Raw genomic sequence first — 22,361 nt, forward strand, 5'->3', positions numbered from 1 at the left:
GAGGGATAATAAAAGAGTAATATTTCTCTGGGTTTCTCTTTTTAATTTTTTTTCAGTTTTTCTCATGAAGTCAGATAGCTGAATCAGGTTCTTAATTGATTCCATTTTTTTTTTTACTATCATTTTCATCTTTGAGGTCCTGTTTGTGTACCTTTTAGTTGATTTTTGTAGGGACACCTTATTAAAGTATCTGCAGTCTGCCTGACTTCCTGTATGAGGACCTTGGGTTCACTGCATGACCTCTCTGAGTTTCAGGGTCTTTACTGTACAGTGGGGGACATGCCTATGAGCTACCCAAAGGATTTAAAAGGAAGCAGCAAATGTTAAGCCCCTGGCTAAGTGCTCGGTGTACAAGGTGTCCATGGTCCCTCCCTCCCCCCTTCCTGAACTGGTCCCTAAAGAGCTGGCCCCGGTCGGGGCTGTGGAGGGTGAAGCCCGTCACGTGCCTTCAACCCAGAGCAGCCGCCATCACGCTAGAGCTGTACAGTAGCTCGCCCTGTCTGGATATCGTGATTAGCAATAATTACCTTACATGCCCCCCATTAAACAATTGATGAAGAGAGCATTCCCGGCAATTTCTTGGATGTCGCTAAATATATCGGAGCACCAATGGTGACAAGCAGGTTGCTGTGAAATTCAATTTACTCGAATATGCCCCAGAGCAGTGAAGTGTGGAGTGGAGCCTGCGTGCTGTTTACTTTCCTCTCCAACGTCTCTATCAGGAATGACGAAACTGGATCAGGGAGCAGAGCTCATAAAAATTTCCACATTTCAGCTGATCCTGAAAGGAACAAATTCCGAACTTCAGAAGCAGTGGTTTATGACTAATCCCGAACAAACCACTAGCTTTTCTCCCCGGGCTTCCTGATTTCCCCCCGCAAACATGAATGGTTTTAGTCTGGAGAGAAAGAAAGAATGAGATGTAAGAAATGACAAAATGATTCCGGTAGAAGAACTAACAAGCCGCCGAGGCTGTGTCATCAAGGAGCTCTCTGCATGTTCAGGCTCTCATTTGGGCTCCTGAGTCTCTAGACTCCAACCTTTCCCTTCTGGAAAGCGGAGGCAGCAAGCCCAGTGCTGGCGAGGGGGGAGGGTCCTATAGCTGACCTCCATCCCCCACTGCCCCCACGCCCTCACTTCAAGATGCTGTTTATCTCAGAACCGCTGGCGCATCTGAAGAAGTGGTCAGCATCCACCTGGGGAGGCAGGCAAGCCCACCTCAGCCTCTAAACCAGAGCCTCCTCCCAGCCCCGCACTGCACCCAACGTCCAAATGTAGCCTCATCCTGGGCTCTAGAAGTACACATTTTTAGTAACATGAATAAATCGCATTTGAATAGTACTTGATGTTTAAAACGTGATTTCTCACAGTTTTATCTGATCCACAGAACATGTGTTTTTAAAAGGCAAGACAGGTATTGATATAACTAAAATAATCAGAGAGTTAAATGATTTACATGAGTTTACACAGTTAGTAATAGTCGGGTCTGGGCTTCATATACCTGGCCTTCTCATGCAACGCTTAGAATTCTTTCTCTCAAGAGATCCCACACATCCCACAATACTGGTGTCCTATTGTAGAAATATTTGTATTGGAAAGAAGGAAGAAGGGAAAAGGGAAAGAAGAAAAGACAGACTGACTAGTCTTTTCAGTCAAAATAAGCCGAAGCAACACTTCTCAGTGGACTCAGCAGTGGGTTTGATTAATCATTCCTCTGTCATGATACGGGGACAACTAGGACCCCTGGTTACAGGAAGCAGCCGCTACAGCCCTGCCTCAAACGAAAGCTCCCCTTAGGAAGTGCCAGTGGTGGAAGAGAGAGGAAGATGAGATAGTCATGCAAATGCTGGATGGTCCAAAAATATACTGATGAAACCTCCCGCGCACTCGCCTGATAGAGAACCCTGCCTTGTAGGAAGGACAGAGAGCGCTCCCTTTCCTAGATGCCCTGTGGGCAGACGGGTGGTCACATGGAGGTGCAAAAGCAGGGTGCCCCACGTGGGAGGGTGAATCAGCAAGACCTCAGAGCCAGAGAGCCCCAGGCTGGGAGTGTGCACTCCACTTCACGAGCTCTCTGTGGAGAGAGTGCATCTGGGATCAGATACAATCTGCATTCTGGTCCCACCTTCAACACTTGCTATCTGGGTAGCAGGAGCACCTCACTAATAGCTCACAAAGCCTTAGCTTCTTCATCTGTAAATTGGAATAATAACAGTACCCCCTCCTAGGATTCTTGTGAGGTAAATAATGGAGTCAAACTTCCTGTAAAATTCCTAATGCACAACGGAAATTCGCAGTCTCAGTTCATATACGTAGATCGTTGGTTTCTGTTCATTTTTATGTATGCATCCAGATTTCAACGTGCATTTATTGTTTTTCTAACCCATCTATCCCCTCATTAAAAGAGACCACTCTGGAACTCTGCAATTTTCAGTTGCATGTCCTTGAATATTTCCTTGACCTCTCTGAACAGATGTATCTTCATCTGTAAAATGTGGGAAAGGAAACAATTAGGGTGACCAATGGCTTGGAACTTTTCTGGTTTTAGCACTGAACGTCCTGTGTTCTAGGAGACTCCTTTAGTTCCTGGTAAACCAGGACAGTTGGTCCGCTTAGAAATAATATCTACTCGTGGGGTTAATGCAGGGGTAGGATAAAGTGAGGGCAATATATGTAAAACAGCGGTCTTACAGCAGGTATGTAATAAATAGTAACCGTTGACATTATTATACATGCTGAAAGTCTTCGAGGGCTATTCAGAGGCGTTGAGGAAATGCAGTCCTTTCGATGTACTTGCATTTGCATACAGCCTTGTCAAAACACTTTCATTCATTCATTCAGAACCTACATGTGGAACACAAACTGTGAACACAAACTAGCAGCTGGGCTAACGTTTTACTTGGGAGAGCAGAGACCATATGCAGCGGTCTGGTGTGGGGAGCTCTCCTTCAGGAGAGACGGTGGAGGAAGTCTTCATGGAGGAGCTGAGTTTTCAAGAACAAGACAGACCCGGCCAAGTGAAGATCAGGGAGGAAGGCAACTGTGAAGAACCAAAGACTGGCCTGAGGTGTTTCAGGAGGAAAGGAGGCCAGCGGAGTGGACATTCATGCACCAGCTTATGGACCCAGGCCTGGGTGTCTCTGTGGGGTCTGGACACCGGGAAAGTCGAGGGTATTCCAGACGGCTCCTTTAATTCTGTAAAGACAAAGGTGCCAAGGCCTTAGCTGTGGCGCAGCCCTTGCTGTGGAAACTGTCCCGAGCCCCCACGGGCCTCTCAGATCTTCACTGCAGAGAGGAGGTGGGTGGGGGGCAGGGGAACGGGGGACAGGCCAGCAGCACCAGGGGCAGCACCTGGGATGCATAGATCTGCGTGCGTCCTGCGGAGGAACCTGCTCCAAAAGCCGCTGCGGTGAGTCCTCAGCACCACGGGACCTTGAAGGGCTGGATAAAACACCTCAATTTGGATTTAATAGGATATCTACTGGGTGCTGAAAACAGCACATTGCTATTTATTAATGCCATAATTATTAGAATTTAACACTTGGGCAGTGGAGACCGCACAAAGAGTGAGGAAGTGCCCTAGAACACCGTTTTAATCATTATGTTATGTAATTATTTACACATTTGAATTAAAATTCAATACGAGCCAGCTTAAACCTTAACATAATATATTAAATGTGGAACTCTATCCTAAAAAGCATGGCTCAGGGGGGTCTCTGCGTTTCTTTCCAAACATAATCTAACCACTTCTTGATCTTTCTAGATTCAGACCTCAAAAGTCAGCAGAGACATCACATCCATCGATGTGGAAACAAGCTGACGGCCTTGTTTAAGGAATCGTGGATTCTTAGCAGGTCTCAGACTCAGCCCAGAGCTTTGGTTGTGTGGTCCCAGCTGCTAACAGAATAGTTCTGCCCCCCTGCTGGCCCCTTGTCATCTCCTCAGCTTGTCTAAAACAGAATCACACCAATGTTCTCCCCGCAAAACGGTCTTCATATAACATAAGGGATCCGCCAGCTCAGCCACCCAGCTGCTGTGGAACAAAATGGCCTTCATTTGACTCCGTGTCCCTGAGTATCCCCCATCCAGGCACCATCAGGCACCCGCAGCTTGTCCTTGGCATTGAGCTCAAACCCATGCTGTTCTTTCTACCCTTACAGAGCCCACCGTTTAACCCAGGCCTTGAACATCGCTCTCCGAAATTCCGAAATCCGGTGTCTGTCTACCCGGTCCCTCTGACACATTGCTACAAGCTTATTTTGCTTAAAGTATATTCCTATATTTGTATATTCACTATATATTTATATATAGTATTGGCTTTTTTAAACAATTTCAAAGGCTTGCCATTGCCTGTAGGATAGAGTTAAAACCCAGGAAGGACCTGGCCACTCCGGCTGGTCTGTAATCGGGCTCTGGTTTACCTCATTGACCTTGTATCCCATTCTTCGTCGAGTCGGTGCATTTCATAAACTTAGCCCTAAGTCCTCAGGAGGACCCTGTGAGATAACGTGCAGTTGGCTTCGCGACCTGAGGACAGGAGGCACAGGGAGGGGAGGTGACTGGGCCCAGGCTGCCCACCTTGCACGTGGTAGAGCCGGGATCTGGACCACTGCTCTCCGTCACCTCTGGTGCTCAGTAGACTTTGTATCCTCACACGCATCCTGGGTTTCTACCTTCCCAAGCATGCCCATGCACTTGTGTCCCACTTGAAGCGGCTTCACTTGCTCTGCAGACATGACCGTTTCTCTTTTGTCGGTACCCAGACTAGACTCTGTAGCCCAGGAGAAGCCGTACCGACACCCACACTCTTAGTAACTCACAGGGTGTAATGTCTGTACCAACCTTCTAGCATCCAATCCCACACAGCCCTGTGACACGGTGGGACGTTTATATGCACTGTTTCCCCAAACAGATTGTAAGTTCATGGAGGGCCAAGAAAACGTGTGCTTTGCTGCACGTCATGGACCTACCTAAGCCACAGTGTGTATGTGGTAGGTGCTCTCTCAATGTTTGAGTGACTTTTGGCCATGTCTCCTCCAGTAGCTATCCTTCCGTTAATAATTATGCCTGGCCACCAAAAGTCTTACTAATAGTATTTTTCTAACATCACCTCCTTTGCCCAGAATGCCTTTCCTCCTCAGAACTGATTCATTTTTGCATGTCTTCTGGGGATTAGCTTAGGTGTCTCATATCCAAGGAGCCTTCCAAGACATCCATCTCCAGGCTGGCTAGTGTGTCTCTCCTCTGCGTTTCCTCAACACCTTATCTGTCCTTCTGTGTCACAATGCGCTAAAGGGGTTTGCTTCTGTTCCTGTCTTTGCATCTCTAGACTGTGGACTCCTTGAGGATAAGCACCGTGTCTCTTAGATGTCATGCCCCTTAGGGCTAAGTACAACACTGGTATAAGGACGTGCTCAGTGACTATTGATGAGTGAACGAATGAATGAATGAATGTGTGAGTGAATGAATGAAAACAAAGCAATCCTAGTGTGTTTCCAACCGCCTGCATGATGAGACGAGATAAGATGCAGGAGGTATCCATGGAAACAATATAAAAATGTAAGTAGCCCTATCTCGGTGGGTCAGAATTTTCTTATGAACATGGATTAGCTAAGACCACAGTGCATCCTTGCCAATTCACTTTAATTTTAAATACTGACAACATGTTAGAAGTTGCCACCTGGAAGATGATACTTCTAACCTCCTAGCATCTTAGGCACTGTGCCAGTTTGGTTCTGGTGATTAGGATTGCACCTCTGGTCAAACCATCTCAGCTCTATGCCATGAATGGTCTACCTTTCAAAGTCATCTCGAGGCAATGTGCCACCTTCAGGCTACACCCTGAGGCAGGATTGAAAGGCCAAGCATTTCACCAACTGCGACTTCGTGAGTTTGACATGTTCCAATTGTTAGTGCAGGGAGACAATTCTAGATGATTCTTCCAAGCATGAGGTGTGATGGTCTCATTTTATATACTTACTGTGCCAACGGCTTGGCCCAAACTACCTTCTCTTCTACTTGGGGACTGTCCATTGTTCTCTAGTGTATGATTAGCAGATTAGCTATCATGTAAGAAGCCAGGAAAATGAACTCCCAGTAAGCCCTTCCAAAGCAAGAGTAATTCATTACCCTGCCTGATTCCCACTTAAAATGTACTTGGAGCACGCTTCCAGCTACAAACCCTAAATCACCCTGTGTTCACAAAGTCCATCATTTTTTATTTTATTGCATGGCATTTTCGTGACATAATCCCTTGCAGAGCATCTCAGAGTGCTTTACAGATCAATAAATTACTTACCTGCAGAGTCAAAGCGATGTCTGCAAGGCCGGCGCAGTCATTCCGCAGGCAGCCTGTCCTCTGGGAAACAGGCAAGGCTGTGCGAGGGCCAAGGGTGGGTAGGATCAGGGCCAGGCAAATGTATGGCTTGGGGGTGAGATGGGGTTCAAGAAGTGCAAGTCCCAGTTAAAACTCTGCGAATAAAATACATCAACTTTAAATGATTCTAGAACTTGGAGAGCTTACGAATTTGGATCCTTCAGGCAGTCAGCAAATCAGGTGTCCAGTCATTAACTCCTCAAGTATCTTTCTCTCCTGGAAGGTTCAATCTAGCTTTTAAAATGATACGGCCATGAATCACAATATAATGTCTTAGAAGTCCCGGGTCTTAGAGCCAGCGGTCACTTCCCGGCCCTGACCACATCAACCGTCCGCTGTGTCTGTCCTGCCAGATATCCGTGAGAATGCAGGTATGTGTGTGTGCAAGGGCTTACACACACTCGCACACACAGACAGCACACCACAGTTGCCCCTGTACCTGAAGCTCCACGCGGATTTAAGACTCAAAATGATTAAATAGTGCTTGCTTTATGCAAGGGACCGTATTGGAGACAGCAGAAAATAAAAAGATGAGCAAGGCTCTTGTCCAACGTCTTATACTATGATAATTTATAGCCAAGGAGAAAGATGAGACAAGGTAACATAAGCCAGTTTATTTTAATACCGTGGAGGAGGCTGCAGAGTCTCCAAGCAGGAGAGGCCACATCCCGTTGGATGTCGCCTGGAAGACCTCATGGAAAGGGTGGCAGCTCAACCTTGAATGAGGTTGAAAGATTCCAGTAGGTCTAGACAGTTGGAGAAAGAGGCAAAGGGACCAAACCCCAAGAAAGGGCTTGGGGCTCAGAAAACAAAGTCCAGTGCATTCTTGTTAATGAGCGTTCCTGGTTGGGCGCAGTGTGGAAACAGATGGGAAGTCAATTTTCAGGAGAAGGAGGGAAAGGAACAAAGGCTGAGAGCAGCTATCTGCACGACACCCTCCTTTCTGGAGGAAAAATCCAACACCATCAGGAGTGAGTGATGAATGGTTCCAGGAGAGGAAAGACTGGCATGGAAAGCTCCAACCAATCTGATTTTCCTGTGAGGGTTGCACCGTGACCTTGGTCCCATCCAGGGAATAAGGGCGATAGTCAGCTTGCCTGGGGTCTCCTGCAGGCCACACGGCACTGGGTCCTGGGGATAACAGGTCCTGGAATAGCACACGCGGGTGGCTCAGAGGCATGCTGGTTCAAGGAGGCAGCCTGACCTGAAGATGCCTAATAGAACCCGACAGAGTTCTTAACCTTAACCTGTAAAGAGCCAATGTGCCCAAACCAGTGTGAGTAGAACCGAAATGACCCGTGTTAACGGCCCGGTTCTCAGGTTGTCGCAGACGTGCAGCCAGGTGGGGAGGTGGCTCCCCTGAACAACCAGTATAATTCCATCCTATAAGTATGTGTTGCGTTTTTACTATGGATATAAATGTAAGTAAGACCTGGCTCAAGCCATCAAAAAAGCTCATGGTCTAGGGGGTAAGGGATGCTACGCAAATAACTACAGCACAGTGGGATAAGGGCCAAGAATTGGAGTTTGGGGGGGCGGGCAATGAAAGACACCCTGACTTTATGAACCCATTGGCAGACAAGACAAATGAGTAGTCATGTCATGGTCAAGCATCACATTGGCTAGGGGTAAAGATGGTACTGGAGAATATTGGGCTTAGATGTGCGGCCCCAATGAGCTTCCAGCTCTGAGCCCCGGAATGAGACAGATGCACACCACTCGCCGTGCTCATCCCCAGGGGATGCTGTCCTGTAAAACGTAAATGAGAAAGTGCACCATATAATGTAGCTTCCTAAGGAAACCCTGGCTCCAAAACGAAAGACTAAACAGAGTTGGGGGATTCTGTCCCCAAATCTACAGTTGGGATCAACCTCCATCCTTTGGGGGGATTAATCTAAGACACACAGAGAGAAAGAGGCCAAGTCTGTCGTGTCTGATTGACTCCCGTCAGGTGCGTGTAACGTATCTGGGTGCGGGATCTTTGAGTTGTGCAGGAGGCCAGAGGGAGTAGGGCTAGGGAAAGCTGCGACAAAGTGGCATATGATTTGGATCGAAAAGGATGGCTGGGGTTTCCCAGGAAGGACGGAAGGAAGAATATAGATCCCAAATGCAGGCTGACCGGGAAGGACGTGATGACTTGGGCATGACAGAAGGGTAAGTAGAGGTGGAGTCTCCAGGAATATCAGTGGAAGCAGAGGTTCGGGCTTGATTCCAAAGGGCCTGGTTTGCTTGCATGGGGGGCTTGGGTGTTTGCAGGTGGGCGGTAGAAACGGTTGGAGGTGTTTAGGCCGAGACGCGGTATGATCAGAAGTGCACCATATAAAGACGGCCGTGACGCGGTGTGGGGCAGGAGTGGGGGGTGGGTGTGGGTAAGAGGGGGGGGGCGGCTAGAACAGTTCCCGTGGGGCTGCCGTGGAACCGTCCCTTTCAGACCCTCTGACATTGCGTGTAAATAGGAGGAAATAGAAGCTGAAGTCAGGGCGAGACGTTTCTTTCACGTGTAAGGCGATTCCTCTGATTCCTCATCCTTGACTCTGTAGCCCCCAGTATTTCCATCCCTGGGTATTCTGCCAACTACCACTTGAAGAAACCAAAGAAATGTTTCAGCAGGATTTTAATTTTCCTTCTACCTGTATTGTCTCCACAGTATCTCCCAAAATTGTAGAGATTTCTTCTGATATCTCCATCAACGAAGGCAACAATATCAGCCTCACCTGCATAGCAACGGGTCGACCGGAGCCAACGGTTACTTGGAGACACATCTCCCCCAAAGGTGAGAGAAGCAGTTTGGTGTATCGTGTCGTGAGAGAAAGCGGGAGGATCGTTGGCCTTGGCCGGAGGTTATGGCGCCGGTGACTTGGTCCCAAGGGTCCCCCATTCTTGGTGGCCCGATGACAAGGTGCTCATGGCCCCGCAGAGAATATCGGTGTTCTCAGCGCAAGACAGGCGTGTCCTCTGAGCTTGCAGAAATCACACTGGAGGATGTCTCCAGTCCCTGGGAAATGAATCCCAGTTGTTTCTGGGGGAAGTGGTGGTAAGCTGTCCTGGGCGACTTTCCCGGTCACGTTTGGCGATGGAGGAGCCGGCTCTGTGTTGGCGGCATCGCCCGGCTGGCTGTTTTGTAAGAGAGAGAGAGAGACACAAATACACAGTGATGGATGAGGGCTTGGGATGGCCGCATGCCTACAAGGAAAATTCCTCACCCGTGCTGCTTCAACCAAGTGTCTGGTCGCTAGGCCATTAGACCTTTCGTGGTTTTCTTGTCGCTTTACTCTGATTAATCCTAGATAACAAATACAACTTAATGTGTGACTGAATTGCAAAATTCGCTTTGTCTAAACGTCTAGATGTTTTGCAGACCGGGCTCAGTGTTGTTTTGTGCTTTCACGGATTGAACGTTAAACTTTTAGAATTGAAGGCAACGTGCCGTTTATTATTAAGCTAGCTTTTCTGCGAGGTGCATTACATTATTTCATTAGCTCTAAAATGTCTACTGAGTGTTTATATAGCAACAAACCAGAACAGACAAGTCCCTGCTCTCATGAGCTCACATTCTCATAAGATGAATAACTAAAATAATAATGTTAATAGTATGTGGTGATACGGATGAGAAAATAGAGCAGGAAACATTGACAGAAGGACAAGAGGTTTGGTCAGGAAAGGCCTTCGACAAGGTGACATTTGAGCAGAGACCTGGATAAGATCCTTAATTTCACTACTTATATCTGGCTAACATGGAATATATTTATGTACATATGTATATATATATATATATATATGTGTGTGTGTATGTGTGTGTGTGTGTGTATGCCTGCATGTATGTATGAAGGTAAGTGCATGGCTGAGTCACGCAGGTGTAAGAAGGCTAAAGAAGAGATACACACTACTATAAAATAGATTAACAACAAGGACCTACTGTAGAGCACAGGGAACTGTATTCAATATCTTGTAATAAACTATAATGGAAAAGAATCCGAAAAAGAATATATATATAATATATATAGAGAGAGAAAGAGTGAGAGAGAGAGACAGAACTGAGTCACTTTGTTGTACGCCCGAAACTAACACAATATTTAAAATCAACTAGATTTCAATAAAAATAAGGATGCTAAAGCCGCCACCAGCGTGGTTTGCTGGGTGTTTCAGGCTGAGTCCCCCTAAAGCAGACCCTGAGAAGGTGACTGGCAGGCAAGGAGTTTATTGGAGGTGCCCTTGGAATCAAGCCTGTGGAAGGGGAGGGAGGGAGGCGGGGTCAGGTCGAGGGAGAGGTTGAGTTGCCATGGTGACCAGGGGAGCATCTCTACTAGCCCTGTGGGGCGTTCTGAAGATAGGATGAATTGTCCTCTGTTGAGGTTATGGGGGTGGCCTTTTATGCCAGCACAACAGTCGAGGTCAGGGAACTGGGGCCGTCCCCAGAAGAGCTGTGACCTAGGCCAGGCATCTCTCTTCATATGAGACGGTGGGGCAGGCATCCGTCGTTGCTGAAGAAGGCAGTGCAATCACAGGTCTCCTACACCTGGACATTAAAAAAAAAAAAAAAACAGTTGAAGATTATGCACGGGCCCCAGAAACCAAATTCTCTCTCTCAGGGTGACAGTTAGCCCTATGGAGGTTTTCAGAAAAGGGATGAGGTTTCCATTGTGTTTGGCCTGAAATCCTGGGAGCTGTCTCCAGCCACCGCTCCTCACACTACCACCATGAGCAAAGGAATGAGAGAGATGCTCGCATTTCTGCCAACCTCTCGACTGGAGCTGACCTTACACGTGGACTGGCCCACAGCCTGGGAGGAGGCTTCACCGTGCGTGAAGTTGTTAGTGACGGAACTTGGCCCTGGGGCACGTCCCAGGGTGGGGCATCCAGATGGACAGACTTGCTGGTCCGTGGTGCAGGCCGTTCATCACTGCTCAGTGCCGGGACCTCGGTGCCGCTGGACTCCAGGGCGGTGTGTGCCTTCAGCATACGCGAGCATTCATCGTCCCGGGTACATGGACTTTCCTTCTGTCAGGTGGCACTGCCCCCTGCATCCTGCAAGTCCCCTCTGTCTCCTGCTTGATGTCTTTTCTCTTCCCTCCTCTGGCCCTGCAGCTCTTCATGCTCTCCTGGTGCCTTGCCTTTCCTTTTCCTCTCCTCTCTTGCCCTCCCCTCCCCTCCCCTCTTTCTTCTTTCCCTTCTCCTCCGTACAGCTCCTCTTTTTGTCTTGTCCTTTCATGCTTTCTGGTTTTGCTCCCCGCCTTCCTATCTCTCACAGCCTCCTACACAGTCTCCTGTCTCACCCCACTTTGTCATTTCGTTCTTCTCTCTCTTCTCACCATCGCTTTAGTCTTCCCTCTGCACTGGCACCCTCTCCGTTCCTCTTGCTGAAGTTCTCACCACTGCGCCCTAGCGTCCTTCCCTCTCTCCTGGCCATCCAGCCGCCTCATTTCCCCAGGAGACTTGACCTGACGCTTCCATTTTACTGGGGTTTCAGCTGCTATGGAAACAGAAGATGGATCAAGGGGAGAGGAGCAGGATAACCGGAATCTACCTGTGGATCAGAGTAACTTAGACGAGCAGCTTTTCCCAGATCTGGGGTCTGGATTAGCTAACCCAGATTCAAACTGACGCGGCATATGCCGCACGGTAACTGATCACACCGGGGCTCCCGGGGTGCCGCTTCCTTGGTGGCTGATTATTTGGAGATCAGAGCTGTCGTCAGGCTGCCGTCCAGCCTGAACTGGAGCTGGAGACCCTTAGCAGCCAGGCCTTCATCTTGCCCCGCTAAATATCTCCAAAAGGCTGCTTATTTTAAATAACGTAGGCACAAGATGTGGGTTCCTTGGAGAAAAAGATACGCTACGTCTGAACGAAGCCTCCGAAGGCAGAGGGCCGCTCTCGCCCTTGCTCCCACTCTGTGTGGGGCGATCACATTTCATTCAAGGCCATTCTTATGCTCTCTCACCCACTAGACCCGTGATGGAGGGCAGAGCCTGGCCTAGCACTTCGGGCAGCCTTGATGAATTCACTGCATGTTCTCTCCAGACTGGTCTGTTTGTTCTGTGCATTTCTGAAAAATCCTAGTTTCCTCTATCACAACTCATATGGGGCTGCAGTACGCTGATAGAAATCTCTTCCTTTTTTTAAAAAAAATTATGGAGGTAACATTGGTTTATAACACATCGGGTTAGCCAAAAAGTTGTTGAGGTTTTCCATAAGATGTTACAGGAAAACCCGAACAAATTTTCTGGCCAACCCAGTACAAGTTCCATGTATTATATTTTGGCTTATGTATGCACTACAGCTAGCTTACCACCAAAAGGCTAGTTTCCCATCCATCGCCATACAGTTGACCCCCTGCACCCATTTCACTCCCTCCCCTGACCCCACTTCCCCTCTGGTAACCATTACTTACTCTGTTCTCTATATCGATGTGTTGGTTTTTCTTTGGTCTGTTGTGCACATTTACTTTGTTTTGTTTTGTTTTCATATATTCCCCATATAAATGAGATCGTATGGTATTTGTCTTTCTCTGTCTGACTTATTTCACTAAGCATAAGGTCCCAGCCTTGACTCCTTTTATGTGGAAAAGTAATAAAGCAATGTTAACCACCATTGTATCAGTAGTGGCTCATCCATCCAGATATACAGAAACTGGGAGTGATCTTATGGTGGGAGGGGTGTTGGGGGTCCTTCTCAGAAAGTGCCTACCTGGCACTTGACATCAGGTGGAGAAAATGTCAGTTGTCCTTGTCCAAGATAGAGAGAGAGGTAAGACCTCCCAAGCTACCTCTTGGCATTGCTATTGATCATGAGAAGTAGTATCTCACCTGTTATTACTGGTTATATGTCTTTTTAGCTCCCTTCATGAACTTAGAGCTCCCAGGAGTTCAAGGAGAAGGTGTACTAGCTTTGTAGAGACACCTGCCCTCATGGTGCATACCTGTTTTGAAGGGTACAGCTGCCTGGAACTGCACGAATGTTCTGACGGCCCCTCGACGAATCCCACCTGTTAGCCTGCTCCTGCGGGCGCTGAAGGACCGTCAGTGGTCCCCGGGGTGCCCTAGACACAACTCTCACTCATGACTCTGCGTCTTGTCTTTTCCTTGTCTAGGCATGCAAGAATTTATTTTGTCATAGCCCTTAAGCTCGAGTCTTTCTATCCAAAAGAATACCTTTAATGCTCTCTATTCCTCTGAGTCTTCTAAAAGATAAACTATCTCGTTCAATATATTCTAAAGATGCTCTTCAAGACTTCACACTTCATAAAAAAATTATCTTCAAAGGCCCATTTTCATGTCTCCAGTTTCTGTTGGACTGTCAGAGCTTTAGAGAGAAGGCTGAGGTTCCTGTATTTCCACATCCATGGGAGCCGACCACAAAACCCAGATGAGGGCCTGAGTCCAGCCACTGCGGCATGGGCTCCACTGCACATATGGGGTCATGGCTCACTGAGTGTCCTAAGGGGGCTGCCCTCTCGGGTACACCTGCCTCACCCTTTATCCCATCAAACAAAACACTGAAAATATCAATAATAAAATATATAATATAATAAATATATAATATATATATAATATAAATATATAAATATATAATATAATAAAATATCAATAATCTCACCAAGGCTGCTGAGAGAACACCTCCTACCTGGGTATTGGCAGGGGGCTCAGGAGGGTCCAGTGATCTGTCCAAAGAGATGTCCTGATTTCTGATTCATCAGTTCTTTGAGACCAGGGCGTGTGTCTCTCTTTTCTTGGATCCTTCACCTCCTAGCACAACGCCCAGCACCTAGAAAGCATCTAAGAAATATGTGTTGATTCCGTGAACAGCCCTTGTGTTTGTCGGTGCCCCAAAGGGGATGGCCATTCTCCTAATTCAAAGATGCCGTCCCCATCCTTGAGGAGCTCTTGTCCACTTTGATGTTGTGGTCCAGACCTGTGTCTCCTGCTGAAACTCTGCCGTTAAGTCTCCAGGAAAGTTTCTCTGGTCTTGAAGCCTTTCCCGAAGTCCATCTGGTGGGGAAGCTGCTGTGCCAGGGCTGGACTTCTCCTTGAAGAAGTGACTCCTTTTCAAGTTCTCTTTTGCAAGGGTCACAGTGGCTCACGAGCATCTCTGAAGTTGGGTCTCACGTGAGCTGCCTTCTGCCCTCATCACCGCCTCACCGGGATCTCTCTCGTGATGTCTGTGCTTCTGTGATGTGTAATTCACCCGGCTCTTCCGGGGCACCTGATCCATTGCTGACCGATGCCTAAACCCGCAATGGCTCCCAACGGTTTCATAAATCAATCCTGGATGTTCCCAGAGGGAGTGAATTCAATAATACCTGAAAACTTGCTACTCCTCACGGGTTAAAAAAAGTTTAGGGGCTTCCCTGGTGGCGCAGTGGTTGAGAGTCCGCCTGCCGATGCAGGGGACGCGGGTTCGTGCCCCGGTCCGGGAGGATCCCACGTGCCGCCGAGCGGCTGGGCCCGTGAGCCATGGCCGCTGAGCCTGCGCGTCCGGAGCCTGTGCTCCGCAACGGGAGAGGCCACAACGGTGAGAGGCCCGCGTACCGCAAAAAAAAAAAAAAAAAAAAAAAAAAAGAGATGGACTGTTTCTTCGCAGGGCCGCACAAAGACCCGGGGTGAGAGTGCAGAATTAGAAGAAGGCTGTATGTCCCCTGGGCTGCACGCCACGCCCTAGCTGTGGAAGCCTTCTCTTCCCACGGCACGGGGTGGGCGCTTCTGCATGCCTCCCCACACGTCTATGCACGGGACTGGGCAACCAGCCTCAGCTGCCAGTCTCCCCCACTCCCACCCCAGCCCTCCTGCTGGGCTCGAAGGCCCAGGGAGCAGTCGGCCGCCCTGCCTCTTGCTTCCCAGAGTCTTCAAAGGCACCAGCTGGTGAGGACAGAGTGACCCTCGGACGGGAGCCCTTCTCCTCTCGCCAAAGTTCTGAGCGCTCCCCACCCACCTGTTTCCCATTTGTCAGCACTGACAGGCCCTCCTCCCCAGCTAAGCGGGACACAGAAGCGCTAATTGGCACTGGAGGCATCACAGCTTGAGTTCAACCAGAGCTGGCAGGTGCCGCGACTCCGGTGACAGCTCTGCAGAAGAGTGTCAGGCGTGGAACTCCGGCGTGCCACTGGCTGACGTGGCACCCTGGCACTAATGAGCAGCCTGTCAGCAGCGGCGTCAGGGGCCCCGTGTGGCACGGCGATCATTAGGATGGCAGACGAGAAAGTCGTCTCCAGCAAAGAGGCACCGGGGAAGGGAAGGAAGGGGGACAAAATGGAACTAAAGGCTTCACCTCACCCACCACCGATGTTCACCACCCAGCAAGAGGGAACCAAAAAAAAAAAAAAAAAACAAAACAGGAAAGACAAAGATCCTTATGAAAGATCTCTATCTGTGCCAACTCTGGACAGCTCTTGGAGTCTCGTTTTGGTGGATGCCCTGTAATTAATGATACAGACGATCTTTTCTGCCATAAGCCAAGGGGGAGCTCAGTGACTGAATTATCTCTCCAGTCATGGCCGAGGTGTTGTGAAGCCAGGAATTAGCCTAAGTTCCCAAGAAACAAGGGCCTGAAGGGAAAGGAGGTCTTGAGATCTGTGAGTTTTGGCTCCCTGTCAGGGAGTCTCCCTAGAGGGGGTGCTGCTAAACTGCCAGCTGCCCAGCTGTCTTCTGCTGGAATATTAGAGTCCAAGAGATACAGTTAAGAGAAGGATCCTTCCCTGTGCAGGTTCCTCCCCCAGGTGGGCATGGGTGGTGAGCAGCACGTCTGCCCTCTCCACCTGCTTCCTGAGGACAGGGGAGAGTGGTCCAGCCGGTCCTTTCTGCTGAGCTGTTTGAAATGTCTGGCGCTTCTCTGAGGCTCGGACCACCTGCGGTGAGTGGCTCCCTTTCACAGCTGGAGGTGACCTGCCCAGAACAGGTGGGTTTGAAGTCAGGTCCCTCTGGATTTGGAATCCCTTGCACTGTCACTGCCTGGGGCACGCTGGGGCAGCAGTAAGCCTCTCTGAAGATACGCTTCTTTCTTGACTTTGTTCTTGCTTCTCGTCACGGCACCTCGAGTTTCCGTGATCTGGTCCTGGACCCCAAGACCCCCTGCACTGCAGTCACACTGGCAGCTTGAGGCTCACCGCCTACTTGGCGTCTCCTCCTTGGACTCCCTTCCACTCTCCTTAGACCATCTTCCCGCGGCTTCTGGAGAGAGTCCACTCTTTTGTTTTAAGACCAGGCTCAGACGCTACGCGTTTTGAGAGCCTCTGATGACGTTCTTCAGCCGGAGTGCCTCGGCTCTTCCCGAGATGCCACAGCCACTCTGCACGGCGGAGATGCTCACACTTACCTGCAGCTCCGGAGACCCCCCACTGCCCCCCACCCGGTGTCCACAGGATCGGGGGGGGCAGCGACAGGCCCCTCATGGTCGTATTTCATCGCCAGTGCTGAGCGCAGCGCGAGACGGTGACAGGCCCTTTTGGGGATCATTGAAAGAAACGTCCAATAGTGTAGGTACAGTATGTTTCTTCCCTTTTTAAAATTGAGTCTTTCTGGCACATGATTTAAAACAAAATCAGTTTTAGTGAGCAAAGGGGTAAGATCCAGGAGCTTCATCTCTGCCTCGTCATATATTTCCCAAACCAATCAAAGGAATTTGTAAGAAAAGCCTCTCCCCCCGCCGTTGCCTCCCTGGTTGACCCCAGGACCGAGCTGCAGACTCTTCATCTGCGAAAGACAGATAAGCAAGCCGTGTCAGGGTAGATTGGGACGGATCGTGCTTCCCAGTGCAGAGTGCCCGGCCAGCAACACACAGTAGGCGCCTGACCCCGTCGTTTCCATCACCCAGCCAGCCCATTCCTCTTCTTTCCCACCCAGGAGACAAGAAGGGAGGAAGGAGGGAGGAAGTTAAAATTTTTTCCTCTGGAAAGTTGGAATCCCTGCAAAAGCCCAAGCTCAGTCAATTGCCAGAAAGGCCAGCTCTTCGAAGGTGCTTCATCAGCACCCCCTAACCCCCATGATTTTCTAATTAACGTAGGTGCTTGATTAAAATTCCCCAAGCACCCCAAGTGGCTGTCCCAGGAGGGACAAGTAATTGCTATTTCGAAAGATATTACAGAGGTCATTGATGGTGGGAGAAAAAAAAAATAATTGCATCATAATGGAAAGTGGCAGATCTCCTCTCCCTAGGAACAGGGGAGCATACGGTATTAGGTCCAACCTGTACAGAGAAAGCAATTTCCTATGATGGACATAAACCAGTGGCCCAACCTCAATACGAGGCAACGTGATCCAGAAACTCATTAAGTAAATGGTTTAAACACAGACCAAAGTGGCAAAGAAAAAAGTAGAGTGACACGTTTATAGATCACTCTTTTAACTCCGTAATTTTCTTTAACTGTTACATTATGGCTAGATAGATACATTTAGGGTAAAATTTGCCAGTGTCAATAAGGTTTTTTGTAAGTTTAATATTTATGATCTGGTTTAAAGCAGTATTATAGCTGTGCGACTTCCTACTTCAAAGAAGAGGAGAATCATAAAAAGACTAGTGGGGAAATTAATGAGTTCAATGTGCCTCAATTGAGAACATATGAAATCAAGCCTCAGTCTAGAAACCAAGGGCAGGAGTGCACACCACAGACGCTGTTTGTGGTTTTACCCAATTATTTTAAAACCCTTGAAAAATGGTGTGGAATCAGACGTCTGCTGAATGCAGGCACTGCTAACAGCGTCCTCCCCCATGCTCTCTTGAGTCTTGGGCTATTTATGCGGGTACTTGGTGACCGTTACCATGCAGAACTGTTTTGATGGAACAAGAAAGGAAACAGAAAAGCAAGGAGATTGTATTATCTTCCCCACCGAAGCTCACCAGCCCTGGCTCAGTTCTTGCAAAGGCTGGTTAAAATGGCAGCCCCTCCAGGCCAGGGGACCCCCTCTCTGAGGAGAATCCATGACAGGCAGCTCTTTGGGGGCTACAGAAGGGCCTCAGCGGGGCCTCACCCTCCCGCCATAGGCACGGTAACCTCCTCACTGAGGAACCCCTGCAGACAGGCTGAAGGCTTTGGGGTCCCATGGCCAGGTGCCACCAGGAGCTGCCAGAAGAGCTTGGACACTGCTTCCAATCAGATTGTCCTGGCCACGAGGACTTCTCTGTGTAGCTCTGACTTTGCACCTACTTTTCCATCCTGAATCTTATCTTGACCTGTGATGACTGCTTTTTCCCTAGAGTCTAAATTGCAGAGTGTCTTATTATCCAATAATTACAATAAGAATTTGTGGATGTTCAAAATGTGCTGGCCATTCTTCTAAACATGCAGCGTACTTGTATGAATTCTTCTCAACAGCGGTGTGAGACCGGTCCTGTGATGAGCCACTTGACCAATGAGGAGGCTGAGGCCTGGAGCGTCAGGCAAGTGGGCTGGGGTCACAAGGCTCCAAGTGGCAAAGCGGAAATCCCACCCCCGGCGACATTGTCTCCAGAAGGCATGTGCTTACCTGCTGTGCTGTATGGTACCGTTCTCCAAGGGTGGTCCCTTGGGCATCACCTTGTTTGTACCCCAGATCTAGGATGGGGCCCAGAAACCTGCATTTTAGCAAATCCCTGGAGAATTGTGTTGCACACTTAAGGTTGAGAACCATTACTGTGGGATATTTGCTCTGTGCTAGGCACTCTGGTTTACGTATCTTATATCACTTAATTCTCACAAACGCCCTGACAAGTAGGCGTTAGTTCCATTTTAGCGATGAAGAAATGGAGAGCTGAGAGGATAATTGGCCCACAAATTTTAAATGGCCAAGGTGAAATTCACATCCAAGCTTTTCTGACTCCAAGTTTCATATTCTTTTTTTTTAAAACATCTTTATTGGAGTAAAATTGCTTTACAATGGTGTGTTAGTTTCTGCTTTATAACCAAGTGAATCAGCTATACGTATACATATATCCCCATATCTCCTCCCTCTTGCGTCTCCCTCCCTCCCACCCTCCCTATCCCACCCCTCTAGGTGGTCACAAAGCACCGAGCTGATCTCCCTGTGCTATGTGGCTGCTTCCCACTAGCCATCTATTTTACGTTTGGTAGTGTATATATGTCCATGCCGCTCTCTCACTTCGTCACAGCTTCCCCTTCCTCCTCCCCGTGTTCTCAAGTCCATTCTCTATGTCTGTGTCTTTATTCCTGTCCTGTTCCTAGGTTCACCAGAACCTTTTTTTTTTTTTAGATTCCATATATATGTTAGCATACAGTATTTGTTTTTCTCTTTCTGACTTACTTCACTCTGTATGACAGACTCTAGGTCCATCCATCTCACTACAAATAACTCAATTTCATTTTTTTAATGGCTGAGTAATATTCCATTGTATACATGTGCCACACCAGATTCATATGCTTATACCTGCTTCACTTCTGACCCACGGCTTCTTCTCCATCTCTGGGACACGACTGCTCTCTGTTTCAGGCCTCCTGCCAGCCCAGGGCCTGTGGTCCTTTGAGGTCCAGGTTTTCTTAGTGTTCTTACAAGTTTATCCACACTCTTGTCCAGACACTGGACTCCAGGCTGGGCTCTGTGATGGGCCTGGGTGTTCCATTCTCCCCAGAATCTCAGACTCCTTTCAGTGGGTCTTTGCACGATACCTCTGAGCAAAGGATGTAGCCCCAGCACAGATGCCGACCACTCAGTTCTCAGGTGAGGCATCTTCCTCCTACGGAGCTGCCTGTGTGAGGTTCACACTCTCTCCCTCTTCCCCGCGCCCCATGGATCACAGAGTATGCATGGCAATGACTTGATGTATCTCTTCCTCATGTTAAACACTACCATCCACTCACACAATGGTGTGTCTTGTGCTTTGGTTGTTATTGTTAGGTTGTTTTACACGTTAACAGCTTTAGATATGAGAAGAAATTGCTGGATTCCAGGCTATGTTTTTCATTATCTGACGCCATTGAGTTTCGCTCTGTGTCCTTGTGGTATTTGGCATACTTCATCTCCCTAGGGGTGTAAAATGCTTGTCCTGCCGGGGCCAGGACTGTGGGAAAGCAAGGAGAGGAATACCAATGCCCTTCTCGCAGACCCAGGGGCCGGCGCCCTCCTGGCTGGGCCGCTTGTGCTCTCCAGATACTACTGCACAGTCAGCCAGCCTGTTCGTTGCCTGCGTACTTGGGGTGAGGATTAGGTAGCCCTTCCTTCCCTCGGAGGATCATCTTACCCCTTACTTCTCTCCAACAGAGGTGGAGCGCCCCCAAAACACATCCCACTTCTGTGAGGGTTAACAGGAATGACTTTGGACTTAATCGTTCCTCCACAGTAGATTCAGGACTCCTCCTATTTAACTGGTCTACAACCCAGGAGGCCTTGCGCTCCTTCTGTAATTTCCTGCATCCCTGCCTCGCCCTTTATGGAATGGTCCACGGAGGTCACAGTGGTTGGAGATATTTGGCCAGTCACCTGCAATGATAGAGAAAGAAGAATGGCTTTCTCCCTCTGTTGATTTATTTCCTCTGTCACACATCGTCCCCGAAAAGGATTTAAGCAGAGAAGGTGACATGGATTCTGTGCCTGGGAAAACTCCTTGGCAAAACAGTTTTCGTTGCTCCTACATTGATTCAATTATTTACTCAATAATTGCTGTCGAGCACCTATTGCTATGCAGCTGTCTTAGGCCGTGGAGATACATGACAGGACAAAGCAGAAGAAATTCCCTGGCCTCATGGAGCTTCTATTCTACTGGGAGAGACAGAAAATAAGTCCAATGATAAGTGAACCTGAGAGTGTGTTATATGGTAATTACTGTGAAAAAATTAAGCGGATAAGAGGCAAAGAGATTATCAAGCATCTGTTTGGGGTTTGCAACCTTCCACAGAGTAGATAAGGATGAGTTTATTAAGAAGATACCCTATGAAAGCTGGGAGAGAAGGCGTTTGGATAATTCCAGCCGAGCGTTCCCGGAAGGGCAAAGCGTGAATCCGAGGCCCTGTGTCACGTTCCAGGATTGTCACGGAGGCCGTGTGGCTACAGAAGATTTATTCAACACCTTCCCTCCTCGCAATGGACTCTGAGGTTCCTGAGGGCGAGGAGCGTGCGTGCGGCGGTGCAGAGCATGGAGCCCGTCCAGTCTTAGCCCTTCAATAAGTATTTGTGGAACGAACGAGTGAGTGAAGTTGGGCTTCTGGAGTGAGTAGTAGAGCATGCTGGGAAGTGATAAGGGTCAAGTCAGACGTGGTGGTCCCTTCATTAATGACTTCAGGTTCTAGAGGATGACGTGTCTCGTCCTGTGAAAGTGGTAACGGAGGGCTCAGATGAAGGAACGGGTCCATGGAGAAGCGGGGTCCGGGTAAGCTGATGGTGCCAGTGTCTGATAAATCACCAGAGGGAACATTGAAGACGGTCTAGGTAATGGCCCAGGCGAGTGACAAGTTGGGCTGTGATTCGGGTGTGGAAGCCCTCAAAGAATCATGGGGAGTTCAGGACACCAGTCCTTGGCAGCAGGAAGAGGAGGGGTACATGCAACATTGCCGGAGGGCAAGACCTTGGGAGAAGCAAGGTTTTCAGCAAAAATGTGAAAGAGGAAAGGTTTTCAAACAACCTTGGGGAGTAAGGAAGACCATCACCCCGACCTCCAATGCCAAAACCAACAACCCAGCAGTTTCTTGAGAGCTACCCAGGAAGTGCGGACCTCGGGGCACAGCTGGCTTTTAATTAATAAATGCAGGGCAGGGGGTGCTCAGCCTGGAGCGTTTTGCTTAGACAGTGGGTGTTCAGAGGGAGAGCCGTCAGGCTTGGAAGGTCGGGAGACATGAGAAATGACAGATCTGCAGAGCACTGATGGCGAGGGAGGCGGTCACTTGCTGCGTGGCACCCCCAACAGTGAGGGATGTGAGGCTGGTTGGATTTAGCCCCTGTGGTCCCCAAGGGAAGACAGGGAAGCGCATCTCACAGGCTTCATCTGTAGCCTCGACCCCATTTCTTCCTGAGCCCGAAGGTGGGGTGGTGACAGAAGGTACCTGTTGGCAAGGCCAAGCCGTCTTGTGTTC

At 48.9% G+C, this 22,361-nt stretch overlaps 1 protein-coding gene across 10 annotated transcripts in view; it reads left to right on the plus strand.

The window, feature by feature from the left end:
- NTM (neurotrimin) overlaps window positions 1-22,361 on the plus strand; it is a 921,398-nt gene that overhangs the window by 793,036 nt on the left and 106,001 nt on the right. For all 10 annotated transcript variants that reach the window (XM_059067770.2, XM_059067767.2, XM_067039342.1 and 7 more), the window contains one exon: window positions 9,024-9,149. In XM_059067770.2, coding sequence (XP_058923753.1) covers window positions 9,024-9,149 — 126 coding nt within the window. The remainder of the gene's footprint in view (window positions 1-9,023; window positions 9,150-22,361) is intronic.

This window comes from Kogia breviceps, chromosome 7, assembly GCF_026419965.1.
Source record: "Kogia breviceps isolate mKogBre1 chromosome 7, mKogBre1 haplotype 1, whole genome shotgun sequence".
NCBI classification, from domain to species: Eukaryota; Metazoa; Chordata; class Mammalia; order Artiodactyla; family Physeteridae; genus Kogia; species Kogia breviceps.